This window comes from Oxyura jamaicensis, chromosome 1, assembly GCF_011077185.1.
Source record: "Oxyura jamaicensis isolate SHBP4307 breed ruddy duck chromosome 1, BPBGC_Ojam_1.0, whole genome shotgun sequence".
Lineage (NCBI taxonomy): Eukaryota > Metazoa > Chordata > Aves > Anseriformes > Anatidae > Oxyura > Oxyura jamaicensis.
The window spans coordinates 100,465,447-100,487,972 of NC_048893.1; the positions used below are offsets into that span (position 1 = coordinate 100,465,447).

Consider the following 22,526-nt stretch of genomic DNA (forward strand, 5'->3'; position numbering starts at 1 on the left):
TCCTGCATTGCCTCCTATTTCATGACAAATTTCAATATAAGAAGTCTCTGATTCTTGTAACCTAGCAATGCAGTAATTCACCATCTCCAATTGGGCTCACCCTCAGTAATTTTAGGATTGGACACTAGAAAAAAAAAATAAAAAAATTCTAAGTTGTCACTCAGTAATAATAAGATTTACCATGTAACAGGAATGAAAACTAAAATGTCTCTAGAAAGATACCCATTTCAGTATGAACTAGCCACTTCTGCGCTCCAAAAATCATTACTTATTTTCTGCCTCATAAGTGTACAGTTAGTTAACCATCACATAAAAGTCAAAGCTCCTCCAATTCTGAAAAGAACTTCTATTTCTTGAAATGCTACAAGAAAATATAAATACAGGTGAATTACATCTTTGCAACTTATTAAGCTTTCTACTGACCCCGGTGAACTCTCCAGTAGTTAGTACTAATGGGAGCTTTTATCACCACAAAAGATGATGCCCTTCTAATTTCTGTGACATGGGTCCTATCAATCCTGAACACAATGTTCCTGATACCCAGAGCCATGATCACACAGGTAGCTGAGCATGTTATTGCTCGGGCAAATGTGTTATGAATGCTCAGATGATGAACTATGCTAAGGCCAAATGTCAGAGGTGATGAAACTGATAATCCATCAATAATTTTCTACCCCCACAACAGCTCTGACCCATTGAACTAAATGAATGTATTTAATCACCAACTAGTCAACTGATCAGAAAGTGCCACAGGGTAAAGGAAGTGTCTCGACAAAGAGAAGATAGATACAACCTGAAGCACTGTCACAGCCAGGAAAGTAAAAGTATACCTTATTATCTCAGCATCTTACCTGCAGGTATGGATTCAAGCTGAAACCACATTAAGACAATATATATATGTATGTATATATAAAATAAATACATAACAAATAATTAAATAATATTAAATAATTAATTAAATATATATATATAGTGAGAGGAGTATATATACTTCCCTCAGGAGGTCTTCTGTATTATATATATACACACACACAATGTGATATATATATATATATGTATGATATATATATATCACAAAGCACAAAACTCCTGTTGTAAGATATTCCTTAATCAGACTGTTTTTTTTCTTGTAAACAGCGGATTAAAAAAAAAAAAAAAAAAAAAGACAAAAATCCTCCAGTTACTTCTGCTGAATCTAAGCCCTCATAGCACATGATACAAGCAAAGTGTGCTGCTTTCTTCACAGGTTTTTCAGTACTGTTGTGGATGATATATTCTATCTCTGTTCTGACTGCTGCCAGCTTCATGACTAAGAAGAATGGCAGGCCAAATCTTCACAGAAGTCTTAAACAAACTTTTCCTGGCATGCAAAAAACTGATCACCTAGAAAGTGGTACTTTCCCCAGGTGTTCCCATGGCAAAGCAACATGACCCCCCAGCACCACATTATTAATGTCTCATTTTCCTGATGTTCTGTGTTGGCAGCCATGACAGAAAGCTTTGAACTTGTTTATTCACACTTGCTTGATCCTGTTTCCAACCAGCACATCACAGCCTGTGGGGCTAGGAAGATGGATGAGGAGAACCAGGGCCACGAGAGGGTCAGGGTCATGGTGTCGCTGGATCTCATTAACTACATCACTCACTGCAGCAGTCACTTCAGAGGTCACCTCAACTGAGGAGTTTGGCATGGGTGGTGGAAGAACGGCAGAAGTGTGCACGTTCCCTGCAGTTGATGCATATGGAAACAAGTACAGTTGCTTACTTACACTGTCCCTTGACTTTCTAGGGCTTTTTGTCTCCTTGATTAAAAACAACAACAAAAAAAGCATTTAACAAATACCCAATATTTTTTTTCATAGCAGAAGCATGAATGCTGCAAACAGGACCACTAAAAATCATTTAAAATATCAATCTAGCATTTCTTCTATAAGTATTTTTGCATATTTACTAGACTATTGAAAAGGGTGCAAAAAGTATACAATGTCATAGACTGTATCTGGTATACAGTGAGAGCGGACAAATGCATACATCTTATACTCAGTTGTATTGCACAGACTGTGTTCCTAACAAAGAAGCTTCTTTAAAGTATAGACAGCGACAGACAACACTGGAACCCCTGCACTGTCCAGTAGACAAACAGAAATATTCATCAGTGTGAGTTTATATATTCTGCACACATACATTTATATATAAATTTAAAATTACATTATATTTTAACTCTATCATATATATTTAATACAACTGTATGCTATACAGATCCCAAACGATATTGCTAATAATTCATTACAATTTGCTAAAGCCACAGGAATATGAACCCTCAAATAAATAAATATTTTGTGCACTGTTCTGTATGTCACTGTTAGGACTATAATGACATGCAGATACAACACTGTTCCTTTCTAAGAGCCGTTAAATTCCATTCTTTACATCTCTATTCCTTGTAACGAACCATTCTGCAAAAGTCAAATTATTTCCAAGAGAGGTGAAAACAAGTATCCGCAGCACTGGAATAAAATGACAGAAACTAAATCCTCATTTGTTCAATATGCAGGTGTATAATGAGAAAAGTGACATATAAGCCTAGGTCTGCATATATGCACAGTGTATTTATGATTACTAGTCAAAATATTTTGATGAATGGCAAAATTGGGAAGTGAATTAAAAGCAGAATAGTCAGACATGCTTTTATTCTAGCAAGTGAAAGCCAAACCTTACAATGTGACCAAAATATCTGCTAAGAAAATCCAGTAAAAAAAAAACAAAAAAAAACACAAACAGGTGCGTGTGAGGCCACTGCCCCATACTCCCCACTTCTAATTTCCTACCCAAAAATAGAGCATGGGCTCCAGTGGAGATATCATTCACACTAATTACAGTGGTAGGGGAAAAAGTAGCTCTACAATTTTCTAATTAAGTTGTACCTACTTTCCCTACTCTACCGATTTGTTTAAGATGTCAATTTCTTGGAGACAAAAGAAGCTTTCTAGTTTGGATTTCTGAGATTTCTTTTCCTATGACCCACTTCTCAAAAAGGTTTTGTTTTTGTTTTTTTTTTTTGTACTTTTTTATATATATAGTAAGTGTTTCTCAAGGGAGGAAAAAAATCCACATCTTTCAATAAGTTTGACAGAATCAAAGTTCATATAACACACATAAAAGAACATTAAAATGTCAAAAACTTAAAGAAATTAATACATTCATAATAAGATGCTGCTCAGATGGAAACATACTCTGAACATGAAAAAGCATGAAAAAAAACAGCTATTTTGGGGGGTTGAAGGCAGAGGGAGATAAACTAAATCCTTCATATTCTTAAGATACCATACTAACAATCAGAAGATTTGCCTTCCACTTGTAGTTCTGCAATCAACGTGATACATGACCTTGATCAGATGTCTCTGATCTCAAAAAAGGCTGATGTTCAGAATTGTCACCACTGACTTTTAGGCACACATCTCTAGGAGTGGAATTTACAAATTTGAATCAGGTACTTAATGTTCCTCCTACAGTGGAAGGGCAGGATAACAATTGTATAGATGCTGACTGAATGAGTAGAGACTCCAACTTTAGCACATAGTAAGTATCTCACATCACGTTTCCCAGGTAAGTATCTAGACTGGAGGCTACTTATCTCCTCCTTCAACAATCCAAACAGGGAATATAATCTAATAAATCCAGAACTGGACTACTTCAAGGAAGATATGATTTCTAGTTCCTTATCCTAAACTTGAAATATAGAAGAAATACATAAAAATGAGATGACGGAGGTGGAAACAACATAAATGAAACAGAAAAGCAAATACTTTTCAAGAAAAAAAATCAAGTTTTTTTTTTTTTCATCTTTTCCTCTTTAGTAACCAAGATACTTTGATAGGAAAGGAACCCATTCTGACATGCCTTCAAAAAATTCTTTCAACTTTCCAGGCTGCCTTAGTAATTTCTAGTGCATACCCAAATTGCTCCCTCTCATATTGGCTTTGTTATCAACTTAATTTAAAAACAACAACAACAACAAAAACACAACAACAACAACCACACCACACATATATATTCCATACTTAAAGAGAAAAATGAATGTAGACAAAGAAAGGGAACTTATAATTCTGTGTTCACACTTCTTTCACATGGACTATCTTGAAGCAAAGATAACAAATATCTCAATTACTAAGATGACTCAGTGTTTCATCACTAACAGATGCTCTCAACTATTACAGGTTTCCTACTACCTGGGCCTTTTTCTGATGCTAACCAAGAAAATAAATGAGTGCTAAAATACTGCAAGGGCCTTTTCTTGTATGCACATATTTTCTTCTCCTAAAGGAACTAGCTACATATAGAAATTAAACATACAAACAAAAACCCTCCCAGCAGTTTTGTAAATGAGGCAAGAAAAGACAGCCCGAAAAGATGTTAAGATTAAGACCCATTTCTAAAGTACTATTGAGCTGGGCAGGAAGAGAACAACCCTTTGCAGAATTTCCAATTGGAGAAACCTGTACGTAAACTTACTGGCCAGCATTTCTCACGGTCTCTAAAGATGTTAAGCAAAGCTTTTGGGCTGATGAAGAGGAATTATCACAGTAATTGTATGAAGTAGATAAAGCATCTGCCTGTCCACTAAACATTTGTGGACTCAGGAGAGATGCTAGCTTGCTACAGTTATTAAAACAGCAAAAAGCTACCAAATCAAACAAGCAGTCTATTTGTTTCTTATTTACAACTGCCTCTCTTCCAGTTAGGAGGCAATGTCCAATTTTCTTCATCTGACATTTGCATTCCATCAGAATCCATGTGGTGAATGAACCACTTAAAGTGTTTAAACTCACGTTTTCCCTAAAGAGAATCTTTTTTTGACACTAACACAGACATTGGGCTGGATGGACCAACTGGTGTGACCCAGTAGACCATTATACTATTGCATTCAATAAAAAAAGAAAAAAAAAAAAAAAAAAAAAAAGGGGGTTCAGTTCTTAAAAAAAAAAAAGTTATGATTCTCAAAACTTGTGCATGGCCATATTGCAACCAAAGTGTCTGTTCATACTGACAGCTGATAGTCTGCATATTCTAAAGGCTATATGTGCATTTTAATCCCATGAAGAATTGGCATTTAACATGCAAATTAATTAAATGCTGTCTTGAGAATGTCACTAATTTCTTTCTTTCATATTTTTTCTGGACAAAAAGTAGGCATTCTTAAATCCTAACCACACCTAAAATTGCACTTAATATCTGTCTTTGCTAAAAATATAAGATGATCATCCTATTATCTGTCAGCTTTAGGCTTTTATAATACTGTCAGTCATTAAGAGCACAATGTATAGCACCAAATAATTAATTCCCAAAGTTGCAGTTAGAGGGTTGCAATGAATTCTTTTGTTCTTTTTCCATGAGTAGGTTATTCTAAAATATACTTGTGTGTGTGCATGTGTGTAGCAGAGGGGGAATTTTCTGTATATATCAGGGCTTAAAGGTAATTCAAAAGATTAACCAACATAAATTATTTTGCAAGATCACTATCCACCTTATCTGGTTGAGCTGGAGACATTTTCCTCTAAAATTCTTGTATACAGATCGGTGTTTTGAAATGCAACAAAAGCAGAGTGAGAGTCAGTGAAACAAATTCCTTCCCACAGGCGATGCTCCCATGTTTCAAGCTTTCTGAAAGGCTGGGTTGGTATTCTGTTCATAGGCTGGCAGAAACACATCTATTTCCCATTTATTTCATTTAACAATTTTGTATAATGAATGAGCAAGAGAGAGGTTCAAGTCCAATTAGTAGAATTGAAGTCCTCTCCTGCACAGTGCAGGTGGATTATGAGATTGCCAATTTTGAATGCCAAAGCCACCTTCTACTTTGACGTACAAGATTAAGCAACAAGCCCAGCAGGACTCAACAAGAGGATCATATTAAACAGGAAGAACTGGATGATACTGAAGACTAGCATAGGAGATGCTAGATAAACTGGAATAATGGAAAGAGCAGCGTCATATGCTTTAGAACTGATCACAGGGAAATTTGCTTTAAAGTAGAAGGTCATCCGTTACAAATTATAGAGGAAGAGAAAGATCTGCATCAGGTTACTACAGAATGACTAATGAGCTACCAAATGCTTAAAGAAAGTCAAACATGATCACAGGACATATAGATAAGGGAACAGAGAATGTAGTTATTAAAAGCTGTTTCATAATGCGTGGCATGCCAGTTTTTAAATATTACATGCAGTCTAAACCACCCACGTCTCAGAAAATAAATGAACACTAGAACAGGTGAAGAAAGGACTGCTAGCACCAAGCAAACATCTTCCAAAAGCAGACAAGCCTTTCTTGTTAAACTTAGCAACAGGATGGATGAGAAGCTACACCACTGTGGTCTATAAATACACAGGAGAAAAAATAACTGAATTAAAGAAAAATCTTATCACAAGAATAAGCATAAATAAAGCATGTTTATTTTTACATTGGAAACTTCAGAACTATTTTTCTCACCATTGGAAGACGTAAGTTCTAAGGCAGGCTTCCAACAGAAATAGGGATTGGAGTGAGCTCAAGAGATGAAGGAGAAACCAATCAAATTGGTTTTCAAAGCGTAGCTTGAAATGGTTCTTCATGGAATTACAACATACAGCTGCACAGAATACAGGTTTCTCAATGACCTGGAGCTCCTAGTTCTTCACATCTCTGCATCCCTCTGTACAACAGCAGACACAACTGAGACAGCAGAAAGTAACTGTGCACCTCCCTCCTTTAACATGATGAGGCAGTTTGCAAAGCATCAGCACAAATTCACATCACTGCCACCTCAAAAATTCAAGCAAGGGGAGTGGAACAAAAATCCACCACTTCATTTCCCATCTGAGTTCAAAGTATGAGAAACTTATTCAAGGTACAACAACTGTTAGAGCTTCTGAAGTGGAAGTATCACTGAAGGCATGATTAAATTTTAGTCCTCCAAGGATGGAAGAAGGGGGAAGATAACCAGGATCTCAGCCTGCCTTATTTTTTTTTCCTGTCTTTGTTCAGAGATGATTTTCTCAAACAAATACAGTGATTATCAGAATAAAAAGCTATGCACATACATCCATATATGTGTGTATACACATATATATAAAATATCCACCCATCTCACCCTAATAATTGCTGTTAATTAGCATAGTAATGAACTTCATTTGTATTGAGATCATGCAACATTTGCAAATGAATGGTCTGGAGTACTGCTTCAAATGAGTATTTTTTAAGCCTATTCGACATCGGAGAATAGTACAACATGTCTGAAGCACAAGCCAACAATAGCTAATATTCCAATTAATATTCAAACAGTGCTTATAGGTTCCTAAGCAAAGGGAACAGAGGTGTAAAAATGCAGTGTTATCTTGTTCTCCTTCATTTCCCAAATGAACTAAAAATCAGAGAAATGTCAACTAAAAAATGAGTACGAGACATGCACACTAACTGAAGATCAGCCAATAGCTGATCTCTTTCAAGGTTTCTGTAAAGTCATCAACAGTTCCTTTGCTTTCAACATTTTATCAGGTAGAACATTCAAAGATATATAAACAGCAGGATTTGATAAAAAAAATAATCAAAGGCAAAGGGAAGGAAGTAAGCCGATAAAAATCAAATGAGGAAATGTGCAAGAAATTATTAGAAGCAGCTTCAGATCAAGAGCGCTGCAAATGGCTTCTAAAATGTAATGTTGAAAGTTCTTTTTTAAGGTGGAAAAAAGTATAGACCCTGGACAGAAAAATTCAGGGAATAAATCAGAGATCCTACAGAAAGCTTCTTTAACCATTTCTGGATGAAAGAAATTGGAAAGCTCTGGATGTAAGCTTTTACTACAGTAAAGCTGGGGATAGTACTAGGGTGTGTATGTCTACATAGAGCAACGGGGTACATTGCAAAGACATTCTGACCAGTTCTGAAGGAATTCATTCACACACTGGAAGCAATTTCCTGTTGTTAAGGAAACTTTTCACTGGGCTTCTTCTCAGCATACATGACCAGCTAAGGTAAAGTGCTCACAATGAACACTCCTCAGGTACCAAAGCCTACTTATTTTGTGCAAGCCTGAACATCTCTCTCTCAAGGTCATTGTGTTGTGGACACCCACCAAAAAAATCTCTTATAGGATGACTACAGTACAAAAAAAGAGTCAGAAGAAGAAAATAGAGAAATCAGAAGCATTCTACAGCAACTGAAATCACGTTAAATATCTTTGGATCAACCAGTGTGATAGCTCTTAGATTTGATAATCCCTTAGCATTTTTAGCCTTGAATTAAACATTTAGATATGGGTGTCAAATGGTAAGAAGTGAAGATTTAGTGATGCAGTCATGTGCTTAAATCCTACTGGACAAGGACAGAAAGCACTGTTTTCATCACATTGAGGGTATTAAGGCTGAAGCATAACCTTAAACAGTTTGTAAGAAGTGTGTTAAAATCAGCAGATACAATTTAGCTTATCTCAATGAAGAGCACCTCTATCAAAATTCTAATTTGCTCTGGCATCTGGGGCAAAAATCACACCCTTACAAGCATCTATGCTTCTAATCCCAGTTGAATTAAGAAGCAGCAGAAATGCACACTCAGCTAAAAGCCAAACTAATATATGAAATAATCAGAACTTTTTGATCAAAAGGGGACTTTGGGATGGGACATTAGTCAGGCTTTGATTTATCTGATATGCCTTCATTCATTGGTATTTATTAACCTCTCATTTCAAATAATGAGTGTCAGAATTAAATTATGCCCTACACAAAAATGTATTATTTAATGGTTTCTAACCAATAGTTTCAACCTAATCAACAAAAATTTCTTACTGTAAGCTTCAGAAGTACACAGGTTAAAAACGTTCACCCCATCTTACAAAACCTGCCTTGCCCCTGGTTACCTAACCAGATACAATTTTATGTATTTTCTCCTTCAGGGGGAAAGTTGTTTTCATTAAGTGTGCTGCAATAATAGTCATGGTTTGTCACATTTCTTCTCAGAAAAATGAAAAGCAAGAAAAAGCACAACGATTTTCAGTGTCCTACTATGGCTCATCCACTGTGCTCTGTAAGAAGCAGTCTCCAGCATTTCAATTTCTACACTAATTACTTCTGTCTTAATGTAAGCAAAAGATTGCAGGTTCAGATAGGAAGCTTTTCATACACTGTTGAGAAGGATGAGGATGAAAGGGATGCAAGTAAATCAACTTATACACATTGTCTGTCATCACGCAAAAGTAATCCTGACCAAAGCAAACCAGACTTTGAAATTACGAGTAACAGAATTCAAAAAAAAAAATTATATTTAGATTTTGTATTTAACAGAATCTAGATGAAAAATCATCCACCCATTTTACAGTTGTGCATTTTGCTGTTTTTAACGCTATTTTACGGGTGATCTTTATCCTATCTATCTCAAATGAATTCCATTATTATGAACATGTTGCAGCCTTTTGCAGATGCTCCAGCAAATGGTCATTAGCATTATGGTACAGAGATGATCGCATAGCATGCATTTTATACCTCTCAGCCTTTATTCACTTAGTCTTGCAACATATCTGTTTTATTTGTAAAATTACTGCCTCCCATGTTTAGGATGTGGCTTATGCTTGCTGTGGAATACACCTGTGACTCTTCACACTAAGTTCAGTGTACTACTATAATCGCTGTTGTTACAGATAAAACATAATTCAGTTTTGGATTTAACATAAACAGGATCATTATGTTTGGAGAGTGTTCCAAAGCCTGCTATTCAAGCAATCTGTGACATAAATAATGCAAGACCTCATCTTTCTCCAAATGACTTCAGTTCGAGCACAGACTCAGAGAGATGGAAGCCCAAATTTGTACTGCCGTCACAAAATTCAATCTATTTCTGGTTCTCCAATTGAATTATGAATCCTAGTCTTCCACTGTTTTCTATTAGCACCAACCCACGCACTCCTACCCTTTGCCAAGCCATGCAGAAAAGAATGTTATTTGTGAATATTCCTGAGCTTTATTCAATATTAAAATGGAAGTAAATCCCGGCTAATCTGAAAAGCCTTGTTTTCTTTTAAAAGAAAGTAAGGTAGAAAATTGGTCTTTTTTCCATCCCTTGACCCACGACCTTTGAACCAGAACCTCCTTGCCACTAAAGCATTCAACACCTCATTTAATCTCTCCTCGCTGCACTGGCACAGCACTGAAAAAGGAAAAGGGGGAAAAAAATAATCTGGGGACTTCATCAATTTTTCATGAATTTTCATTTAGGCCAAAGCCCGCTCTTACAGCGGTCGATAGATCAAGCTGCTGTCACATATTTAACACCTGGGGCTACAGCTGCTCTCTCTGGGGGCTGCTGCTGACTCAGGCTGGATCAGAGGCTGCCTGAGTCAGTGCAAGGACCCCTCGTGCTCTTTCTGTTGCTTACATGTGGCACCCCAGTGCTTGCAACTGAAATCCTATCTAAGGTAGCTATTGCAAATGCATCTCCTGATATTCCCAATGGAAAACTCAACCACATAGTTTCAATTGTGTCAATTCTTACACTGTGAAAATCTGCTTTTATTTTAAAACTAAAAGAATGGCTTTCAAAAATTAAAGCAGTTTTATAAAATGTATAGTTTTATAAGATTAATTCAAACCTACCTCCTTTTCTAAAACCCTCTCAAGACAGTTTCATCATTAAGATAGTTCTAATAATGCCAATCCCTGTTCAGTTTCACTTAAGAAACTGCAACATTTTAATACACTAAAATCGGAAGAGTTTTCTTTTGAATACAATTTTAAAAATAGTTTTATGACTAGAACATTTAATTTTTAAAAGATTTAACTATAAAACGTACAAATACATCAGAATTTGCCACACACACAATGGAAGAATGGTTTTGTTATTGGCATTTCCTTTTTTTTTTTTTTTTTTTTTCCCCTTTGAGGAAGCTTCTACAATTAAAAAAAAGTGACCCACATAAAGCACATCATGCATTAATGCATTACAAGAAGAATGAAGTGGAATATATCGTATCGATCCTAAACTGTGCCTTCAAATACAAATACCTATTCCTTCCTAGATATCCCTCTGGAATGGATACTTCTAAAATTAAAAGACAAGGTTCTTAAAGCATGTTCTATGTGTTAAGGATGTTGTTTAAGTAACTTCTCAAAAGTTCCTCAAGGTTCCACTGACTTTGAGACTTTCTGTTTTCTGAGAATCATATTCTGTGACTCCATGGTTCTGTTTTTCTGAGTATATCAGCACAACCAAATATTTGCTCTTGATTTGCACATGCTTTGAATAGGCATGGATCTAAAAGTAGATTTAATTGCTTTGGGTGGTCTGGCATCTAGATTCATCTTGCTTGGGAAGGTTGTTAATTGCTCCTAGATCAGAAAGAGCTCAGGGACTTCAGCAACTTGCAAAAAAAAATCCAAAACAAAGGGCAAATGATTGTATTCAAGATGGGCCACATTCTGTGCTCTGAATCAATACATGCACCAACTGAATTTCACTTAAGTTTTTTTTCTTCTGTCTTTATGCTAAAAATAAATAAATAAATACGGATATATCAGAAGATTTTCAAACTCAGTGCCAGGTGCCCATGGAAGGGAAAAAAGGAAAGAAAAGAATGAACCACAATTAACATCTCTGTATCATCTGAATGCACAAACATGACCACACTTAACAACAGATACGGAAAATATATATATTTCTTCACTAATCATTCAAAAGTTCCAAGTGCGCATTGTTGGGGACTGACAATTTAATAAGCAAAGTAAAACAATTACTGATTCTTTCAGGAAAACAGCAGAGTCAAGCATTTTAGACCCACAGAAAGCAGCGGTTTGTCTCTAATGGCACAATTTGAGGCCACCTACAGTCAGATAACAATCCAAAACCCTGTTGTCAGCAAAGGATAACCCGCCCCAACCCCTTTTTCTGCTGATGAAAACAGTGTAGCTCAGTGTGGAAAGAGCAGTTTTCAACACCATTAGCGACAGCACAAGGAAGCCCTGATAGCGTGAGGCTGTCTTGGTTCGCTCGGGCAGAGCGGTGGTACCCAGGCAGCTCAACCTCCTTCAGCGGCAGCGGGGCACAGGTGGAGGAGGACACCCCGCTGACAGCAGGCTGTCAGCAACGACTCATTTCCCTAGCATACAACTGGACTGTTGCAGGGCCTGCCCACCTTCTTCAGTCCACAAACACTGGCATTAGATAAATTGTTAAGAGCCTTGAAATGTTAAGATCCCTGAAAGTCACTTGAAAACTTGATTTATAGCCAAAAGTCAAACAAAAAAATTCTCAAGCCCAAAGAAAACAGGATTCTTTCGATACATGACTAGCATTGACATGTGCTTTCACAACCAGTGAGGATAAAACTGCAGAATCTCTAAAATTAAAAAAGTAATGAACACATTGATTAGTTTTTTTTTTTTTTTTTTTTTTTTTTTCTCTTTGAAAATACCTTCCTATAAGCACAGCCATGGTATGGTACAAGGAAAGACAAAGCACTACTTAATTTAAGTGGAAATGGAACACCAGCTTTAGACTGCTTAACCGTTTAATTGGAAAAATTCAGTCAGTTAAATTTCAAAGCTATGAAAACAGTAAAATAATCTGGTGTCAGGTGCATGTTGCTATTGCAGAAACTTTGGCTGTGGTTTCAGATCTCAGGTTGCATGTTCTATGACCCTTCCCTAAAATGCTTCTGACAATGAAATCTGATTTTGTTATTTTGAAGTTTTCTACTGTCTCACATGCCGTTTATGCATGACCTGCCACCAGCTACAGTGGTTAAAAAAGTAACTCCAAAGACTGGGGATATTGTAACAAGAGTCACACAGAGGCCACTGAAGAAAGGCAGTAAAAATTGACATAATATAGAGTACCTCTGAATTTTAAAATAACTAATCACTTTAATTTGATGACTCAAAGCATACCTAGAACAACCTTCTGAACTTCAACATGAGAAGTCTGGATCTCCACAAGATTGCCATAAAGATTTCAAAATGTTTGTCTTTTTCCCATAGGATTTCTCTACAGACAGTTTAAACCATACATACAAACACAGAAATTATTCAGTTCAAGTTTATATACAGTCATACTCACCCAGCTTTCAACCTTCCACAAATCGGTCATCTTCTCAAGTCCTAAATACCTACCAAAGCTGAGTAACGCTGTGAAGCTTTTATCAGCAGATGTGCATTTATTAGTGACTTGAATGAACAACAAATCTGTTTCCAGTTTTCTTTTGAAACAATTCTGACTTTTGGTTACAACAAGTGAAAGACAGTGAACTAGTCTGTTCTATGTGGCCTATGCCAACATCTAAATAATTCAAGAATAGCATTTTCTGCAATTTATGAAAATATCGAAACCTCAAGATTACATAGCAATAGCTATGAGAGGCTGCAGACTGCATCACGAATATTCTTTTTCTTTTCTGCCTTTTCATTATTTAAACTACTATGCCTTCTTGTGAATACTTAAATCCATTCTTTACCAATTAAGTGATGCAAGTTTGTGCTGAAGCCCTACTTTAGTCAAACACATTTTGCTGAAACTACTGTAAAATAAAGAACTGTGGGGGGAAAATTGAATTCCAGCAAGAGAGCAATATTTATAATTCTACTAAAACACACATTTATGTGAAGAAACACAGCTACACTTAGTTGATAATCTGAATTTTTTTAAAAAGTATTTTTTTCTCCAACACAACCAAGTAGCAAAAATCAACATACAAAAAGCTGTATTTCATGTATCATGTATACTGGGTGGTCTCTCTAAGAGCCGTGATGACTTCTCTTTTAAGACAAAGGGAATCAATAGAGAGTAAGACTGCTCTGGATGGTATGAGAAATGGCCAACAATTTCACTTGCCATTCACATAATGAATGAGGCCTGTATCAAGTTTATGATAGAGGAGCATGCACTGAGGTTTCCAGCAGTACAGAACATGAGTCGCCAAGAAGCTGTCTGTTTCTGTTGAGGTAACAGATGACTAAATAAAGAGAAACAGACAATGCACCTTATATTAAATGATAGGTATTTTTCCACATTAGTTTCAGTATAACCAACTTTAGTCATAATTTAAAAATTAGATTATTCTTTAGAGGAAGATTAGCCTTTGTCCATGCTTGTGCCAGTCATGATTATACACTGGTTAGAACCCTACTTCAGTATAAATCATATTCTGTATGGTCACTGCTACTGAATGCTACATAGAAATGCCTTGACTAAGAGCTATAGCTAACAACAAAATGCCACTCTTACCTGCATTCATCTCCCAAACTGCTGAACATATGCGAGTGCTGGATAACAGTGTGAAAGCAACTTTAAAGACTTACACAGTGCTAATGATACAAAACTTTACTCACATGCCACTTCCAGAGATGCGTTGCGACTCACAGCTTCTCCAAGATAGTTCCTTGCTACACAAACATAACTTCCTTCATCAGGTTTACTCCTGCGTCCATGCACAATACGTAAGAAAAATAAAGATCCGCTAGGCAGCAGCATACGGTGGGAGCGAGGATCATCTTTGTCAGTTTCCACTCGCTCTCCATCTTTGTACCACTCAATAGTAGGAGTTGGCCGTCCTTCAGCTTTACAGTTCAGGGTCGTTGGCTCTCCTTTAGAGACTATCACATCTGAAGGATGCTCAACAATCCGAGGCGGAAAATCCTCCTGGCGGAGACGAGATCCTAGAAAAAGAAAAGGGTGAGGAAGAGTAATTTATTTGTACTTTTGACTTCACAGAAAGCTCTCAAAAGTTTTTCTTTCAATGCCACCAAATTTTTCACAGAAAAGAAAAAAACAACCTGTACACAGATGACATCATCTGATATTGTTTTTAACTGATATCAGAGACTGTATCACAGACTTTCACAGCTAAAAACCTGACTTTGTACTAGAAACAATGCCTCTGACCAAGGCATTAACAAATCCATACCACATGTAGACTGGACGTGTACATAAGAGAATCTCTTACATATACCAGCATGACGACTTTTCCTTGTAATATAAATCTTTCTGTTTACATTAGCTTATAGATCCCTGCGCCCTTTCAAACTCCACTCATGGCCACTGCTCTCAGATGAAAGGATTTTCATCTGCCAGACTTAGCATACGGACATCTCCAAAAGTCCTGTGTCTTACCACCCATTGGTTAACTTCCCCCCCCCAGTTTTAACGGCGTGCTTTGTACTCCTTTCCCACAAGCAGCCCATGTATGGAAACCAAAGGAAAAAAACAATCCCAATACAAAACCAAAACAAAACAAAAAACACAATGAACAATTAAATCCTGACAAGTATTCCTTCTTTCATTAATTTCTAGTGCAATAGTTAGCAATTTTAGCTGTTCAAAGTATCTGAAGTCACTCATAATCTCTATTTTTATTTGGAAATCTCTAATGTCAACTACACTTCAGAAATTTTCAGTGAATTGTATGCATGTGCACATACACACACACAAATACAATACAGGCATACATGCACCTGAAAGTGCATTGCAAATACTAACGTATGAGAAATCGTTATAGGTCCACTTCCCTTTTCATTCTCTCTGCATTTATCATTTCCTCCACTCTGCTTTCTGGTGTCCCCTTCTCTGCAAATGCACTTTCTAACACATTTGCAATCCTCCTAAGATTCCTACTAACATTGTATCACAAGCCCTGTCCAGCTCTAACCGTGGAAAGTAACCATAAAAGCTCCAACATCTGTACATGGTGCAGTCAAATGGGGTCTGGGAACCCTGCATCTGCCCTGAATGCACTCCACGGGCTCGGCCCAAGTGCAGTATACCTTGGAAAGCATGTGTTTTATATACTTTTTTCCATCTAATTTTTTTTCAGTACTAAATACTAAGTAAAGAAATGAACCTGTACTAACAAATATAGTGTTCTTAAGCCTTCACAACTCTCAGGACCACTAGGTATAGATAATAAAGAAGTTTCTACAACACTAATTTAGTGGCGTCTACAGTAATAGCTCTGTGCCTTGCTCTGTACTTTTCAGTGCAGACACTTCAACACCATTTTCCTATAGTTCCTTTACACTCAATTGCCTTTCTGCAGCACAGGGCAGCAAAGCTGGATCATTGTCCTCCATCCTTTACCAACATACCCTTACTTTACCTCATACTTCAGTTTCACAAAATCAGAGCATCCCAAACCTTCACTGAATTCTCGTGAAAAAAAAAAAAAAAAAATCAACAGTATCACAACAGTATCCAAATTTTGCAATACCCTTTTCCCCCAAAGAAATTTTAGCGTTTTTTTCAGTGGTTATGCTCCTCATTACAGCTATTTGCAGACAAATTGCAGAGATGAATATATGCAAGAACAGCATCACCCAACAGAAACACAAGGTCCAGCACTCCTAACTTCAGCTTCAACTATTCAGATATAGTTCATTACTGCATATTTAATTATAATATATTACCTTAGCAAACAGCTTCTCTGCAACAAACTGATCACAGTGGTTCACGCCTCTAAATTGCTTCTCATAAAAACTAACCTCCTAATTGCTAGCGCAAACCATCTTTTCTGGCATGGGTCATAAAAATCCTTTGAGTGGTGCTGCCATTCCAGCACAATTGGGCCTCACTTTTTAAATACAAGGTCTATATTGGCTTCTGCAGTTCAGTGAAACATTTGTCTCAATCTTCCGACCAGCAGTTTTGCTGAGTAGTAGAAAAGAGATTTAATAACAGTACCTTAACTATATTCTAGGCATTATACATTTAAAAATATTGTCAACGCCTCACTGATTCCAAAAGTTATGAGGAAAGGAATAAGGACCCACACTACATACTGAATCCATCTTTGGACTTAGTTTTACTAACACTCTGGTCATTAAACTAAGGCTTGGCATAGCAATAAAGTGCTATGCCACTGCTGCACAAATGGACTCTCTCAGTCCATCAGATTCTGCTACCAGTAGTCAAGGTATCTGTAATCCATACTGCTAGTGTACACACACAACCATTTATATCCAAACAAACAGATATACTTAGAGCACACTTGGAAGAGTAAGAAGTATTTCATTCTCCCCTTCTACTGCCAAAAATACATTTACAATCCAACAGGAGGATTTGCAGTTAGGTATCTCTGTGCTATACCTGCATACACAACATCAAAAAAGACTGAAATCACCACTACAGATTATACTTTTTTGCCCATGTACTGTGAAATTTAAACTGCAAACACTGAGACACATATAATGTTCTCTACACATATCTACAAGCTTACTTCATTTCTTACTCTGAAGACAAAACCACTCACCAGTTGCGTTAAGAAATTCCTAACACTACCAGTAAGAATTTGAGAGAGACTGAAGTCCAAGAAGACTGGCAGATCTCACTACATTTTTAGACAGTTAGCAAAAAGTAACCAAATTTGTAACAACTGTGAAAAGTACAAATCCAAAATATGAAGTAGTTTTCTTATGCACAAATATTTGGTGGCAATGCTCAGAAGTCCAAGCAGCACATTCTACAGACAATTACAGACCTTATCCAATCCCTTGAAAAGGGCTTTCTACCACTGCAAATGAAACCTTCTGCCTTCTACAGCCCAATTCAAAGCCTCACCTCATGTCATAAAACGACTAATGCTTCCTCTTCAGTACTGATGTATATTACAAAACTAATGGTTACTAATGTCTGTGCTCAAGAAAGGGCTGAGCTGCGGGCAGCAGAGATGGTGCCAATGAGCACGGAGAGAGGCTTGGGCTATGTTTGGAGGGGGGCTCATGCAACGCATTCCTGGGATGTCTGGGTGTACCTTCTGCTTTCAACTCCTGCAAGTCATTTCCTTCAGTGTGCATTTAAGAGAGGGAAAGGAAAACACACACACAAAGTCAACCATGGAGTACTGCGGACTTCCTCCTTCAAATATGAACACAGCACCAAAAGCAATTCCAAAAAGGTACCCCAATTTTAAAAGAGCAAACCAAACCAAAATCCTGACCCCATCACCTCTTTTCTGACTGTATACATGCCTGAAAGTGACCGCGTCATATGGTGTTTTCCTTGTTAGGTTTCAATTCTTCCACTGTAGCTCCCCTGCCCCAGATACTCTTACCAATAAAACGTAATTTAGAAGAAACAGGGATATTATCAATCCCATGAGCTAACTGACCAGAAGATATCTTCTTTCCTTTCACTGGAGAGTGAGAAAGAACTACAGCCTATCCAAGACAGCAAAGTGACTCACTGAAGCAGGCAGTCTGTGTTGCATCCTGGGCTATCCATGCAGCTTCCTTCTCAATTTTTCCCTCAAGGATTTCCAATACACTTACATCTGAGGCATGCATACGGCATGTGAATAAGCCCTGAATTTAAGAGTCCCTAAGTAGCCATTATCATGATGGACTGTAACGATTTCAAATTAGTTGTTACATGCTGTCGGACAAAAACACACCTTTGGAAATGTCCTGCAATATCCATGACTAATTCAAAGCTGCATCTAAGAAAGGGAAACCATTAACACTTCTCTGAATACACACTCACAGAATATTCTAATGCTTGTTGGGTGTTCGAGTTTGCAGTTATTGCAGATGGATGACTCCTTATTGCACATTTCTAGAAGAGTAGCTTCATATAGGCCTTATCAACTAATTCACAGATAAAGTTTTAGGCTCACACTTTTGCTTATTACTACACAGAATAATTAAAGCCGCCTTTAAAAACAAAACAACAACAACAAGAAAAACACCACATAAGAAAAAAGCTAAAGTGCAAGCCTATTACAGTAGCCTACCTTTGAAATTACTGTTTCATTGTTCATAATGCATCAGTAAACAAAATGGTGATAAAATCACTGCAACAAATGAAAAGACATAAGCCACTTCTGTTCAGCTTGCCTCTCTATACACTTCTCTGGTGTATCTTGAAACCCTCATCTCGTATTTTACAAATTCTGTCAGGCAGAACCAAAATAAATAAATAAAAATAAAAATGAGCGATTCTACTGCATTTCTAGCATCTGCCACAAAATCAGATATTCTTATATTAATGCTACTACAAAATCAATGACAAGAACAAGTGAAATTATAAAAGAATTAGGTGTAGTGACATTCTGTCTTGATGCTACCATGAAACAAAAATCACAAAAAGCACAGAAAAAGCCCACAGCATTCACACAACCTCAGTGTCACCTGCAACTCTGCTGGTCACACACCCCAGCAATGTGGGGGTGCTTGTGTTAATACCTTCACCACATACTGAAAACCATTCCAATCTATCTTCTTTGAGCTCAGATTCTCATATACAAAATTAACAATGTCTTTGGATTTTAATATTAGTTCAATATGGTAGCCTTGAAGGAAGAAGGAAACAAAAAGAACCATTCTGCCTTAATACTGTTGGGGTTCCTTATAAAGTTTTGCTGAAACCCTGCTATAGCCAAAACCACCACACTATACCAGACAGCTCAATCTTCTCTCCCCCAAACAGGGTTTTTCTGTTTGATTTCTAAATGAGGATAAGGCAAGGAAGGAAGCAGCATCTGCTGAGTAGCTTCTCATACCTACTTAGAAACTTATTAGTAGAAATAATTCAGGTTTTCAGAAAACATGGCTTTGGAAAAGTGTGAAGTGATGTATGCTGCCATAGTACATCAGATGCTCCTGCTGCTAGAAAATGTTACATGGTCAAGGTTCTCATGCAGTATTTCCTCAGTAACTTAAGGGAATTCGATAGTCCTCAGCGAGTGAATGAGAACTACTACAGTAGCAGGAGACAACTTATGGACCAGTATTAACACATGGCTTTATCTCATGTGAATTTTTCACCTTTACAGATATAAATATTTTCACTGCCTTTTTTTTTTTTTTTTCTCCCAGGTAAACAGCAAAGTAAGAGTTTACTGTTAATTGTTTGCTATTGTTCATCCTCACCCCATTCACCATTGTTCAACTTTCAGCTACAAGCCAGCACTGAATTAAAAGAAACAGTTATAAAGCTAACTCTATTAAAAAAAAAAAAAAAAAAAAAATCATCTTCAAAGCCATTTAGCCAATAGAAACATTTATTTCAGTGAAAAGCTCTATACAAAGTTTTCAGTCATTGACAGGAGTAAGTAAAGGATAAAATTTTGAATTGTCTAAGTCTAGCTTTCATATTATTTCATTTTTGCCTTTACTGGTAGATGCCAATACTTATATTTAAATGTAGACCTTTTCCATATTTCCTAAAGAATATATCTGAAATTCGTAACAGTAAAATATAAGTTATTGCACAGTTAACAAAGGAAAACTAAAATATGGCTCATGAAATCTTGAATTAAATTTTTCGCTAAGCACTAATGCTGTTCTTTTTTCCATTTACTTATTCATAAAGTCATCTTCATTTACAAGTGAACATCAAGTTATCAGCTTGTATGGTCTACGACACTGCAAGACAATGCTTTGTCACTAACAAGCAGTTTCCATTTTCAGATACCAAAGCCTGTTGGCAACTTCTGACCTGTTAAATGTTGGCTAATGGGAAATGCTGTAGTTCTTGTAATAATAATTGCTGACTTTATAGATCTGTAATCAACTATCACTTCACAGGTAATGAGGATGTTTGCATTCATATCTACCTTTATGTGAATCACTTCTTCATCAGTCATGGTTAATGTCTACAAAGGTCAGGACACTGAATATATGAAACCCAGCTGGAGCTGAGTGAGAAGAAGCTGCTGGAGGAAACACTGCCACAAAAAGGCAAAAGGAAGCTCTAGTTACTAGATGTACAGATGCAGCACTGCCATTGAAATGACTGCCATTGAAATGTATTTGCCACCTGATATCCCTTCTTGTCTTATGACTTTGTATACTTTGCATGCTTACTTACTAATCAAACTAATGAAAAGAAAGTAAAAAGTGAGCAAAGATGACAAAAGTAGAAAAATAATTCTGGAATGCACATTATACTATAGGCATCTAAAGACATTTTATCTCATTTCAGATGTGTTGGACGTGGTGTTTATGGCACCAAGCTGAGTGGTGCAGTCGATACAATAGAAGGAAGAAATGCCATCCAAAGGGACCTAGACAAGCTTGAGAAGTGGGCCCGAATGAGGTTCAGCAAGTCCAAGTTCAGGTGCTGCACCTGGGTCAGGACAACCCCAGACACGAATACAGACTGGGAGAGGAACTCATTGAGAGCAGCCCTGCAGAGAAGGACTTGGGGTTCTAGTGGACCAAAAGCTCGACATGAGCCAGCAGTGCACGCTTGCAGCCCAGAAGGCCAACTGCATCCTGGGCTGCATCAACAGAGGTGTGACCAGCAGGTCAAGGGAGGTGATTGTCTCCCTCTGCTCTGCCCTTGTGAGGCTCAACTTGGAGTGCTGTGTCCAGGTCTGGGGCACCCAGCACAAGAAAGATGTGGGGTTGTTAGAGCCAGTCCAGAGAAGGGCCACAAAGATTATCAGAGGGCTGGAGCACCTCTCCTATGAAGAAAGGCTGAGAGAGCTGGGGATGTTCAGCCTGAATAAGAGAAGGCTCTGGGGAGACCTTACTGCAGCTTTTCAGTACTTAAAGGGGGCTTATAAAAAAAAAATGGAAAAGGACTCTCTACTCGGGTAGATAATGATAGGACAAGAGGGAATGGTCTTAAACTACAAGAGGGGAAACTTGAATTAGATTTTAGAAGAAAATTCTTCACTCAGAGGGTGGTGAGGCACTTGAACAGGTTGCCCAGAGAAATTGTGGATGCACCATCCCTGGAGGTGTTCAAGGCCAGGCTAGATGTGGCTTTGAGCAATCTGGTCTAGCGGGTGGTGTCCCTGCCCACGGCAGGGGTGTTGGAACTGGGTGGTCTTAAGGTCCCTTCCAAACCCAGCCATTCTATGGTTCTGTGATCGTCTTCAAGACTACTCTTTTGAAAGTATGAAAGACAACCATCACTCATTCATTTCAACCATATCAGCACTATTGCTGATGAATTCTATTCTCATAATTAGCAACAAGCCTTGTGGATTTGCTGTAAGGTACTCTGACTTCCTCACAACTTTCCTCGGAGATCCAATGTATCAGATAGTTAGAGCTGCACCAATAGCATATAAGCAGAATACTTTTGATTTTCAATTTAGCCTGTTGATTCTGAATCCAAATAACCCTAACTAAATTTGGACACACACAAAAAAGTATCAAGGAATCAAATAAATTGATTTGTTATAGAGACACAGCAGTAAGTAGAACAGAAAACTGAGTCAATGTTCTACCCTTTTCACCACACCGTCACAAAAGGTAATGGGATGAATGGGTATGATACACACATCTTCATAGAAAAAGGCGTTTGGCACCTTCTAGTCCTCCTATGCCACCATCATTCAAATGTCAAGGAAAAACCTTTTCATTTACAACATTCCATGCTCTTCCAGTTTTAATTTATTAGCTTCACAAGACCAAAAGCTGATTTCACCTATTAAGCCTTGTCTCTATATAAGCAGCTAATAAGCATGTGCTCTGTCATACAGGAAAAGCAACAACAGAGACCAAGTTCATAGTGATTTCATTCATTTCTAAAGTAAGTCAGCAAAATGTTCATGGTTACTGAGCTAA

General features: G+C 37.3%; 1 protein-coding gene across 19 annotated transcripts in view; it reads right to left on the reverse strand.

Annotated features, from left to right (window-relative positions):
- ROBO2 (roundabout guidance receptor 2) overlaps positions 1–22,526 on the reverse strand; it is a 1,084,545-nt gene that overhangs the window by 394,433 nt on the left and 667,586 nt on the right. For 16 of the 19 annotated variants that reach the window (XM_035315363.1, XM_035315373.1, XM_035315361.1 and 13 more), the window contains one exon: positions 14,346–14,672. In XM_035315363.1, coding sequence (XP_035171254.1) covers positions 14,346–14,672 — 327 coding nt within the window. Of the gene's footprint in view, positions 1–14,345; positions 14,675–22,526 lie in introns of all 19 variants that reach the window. The other 3 variants (XM_035315365.1, XM_035315379.1, XM_035315364.1) reach the window with 1 other exon arrangement.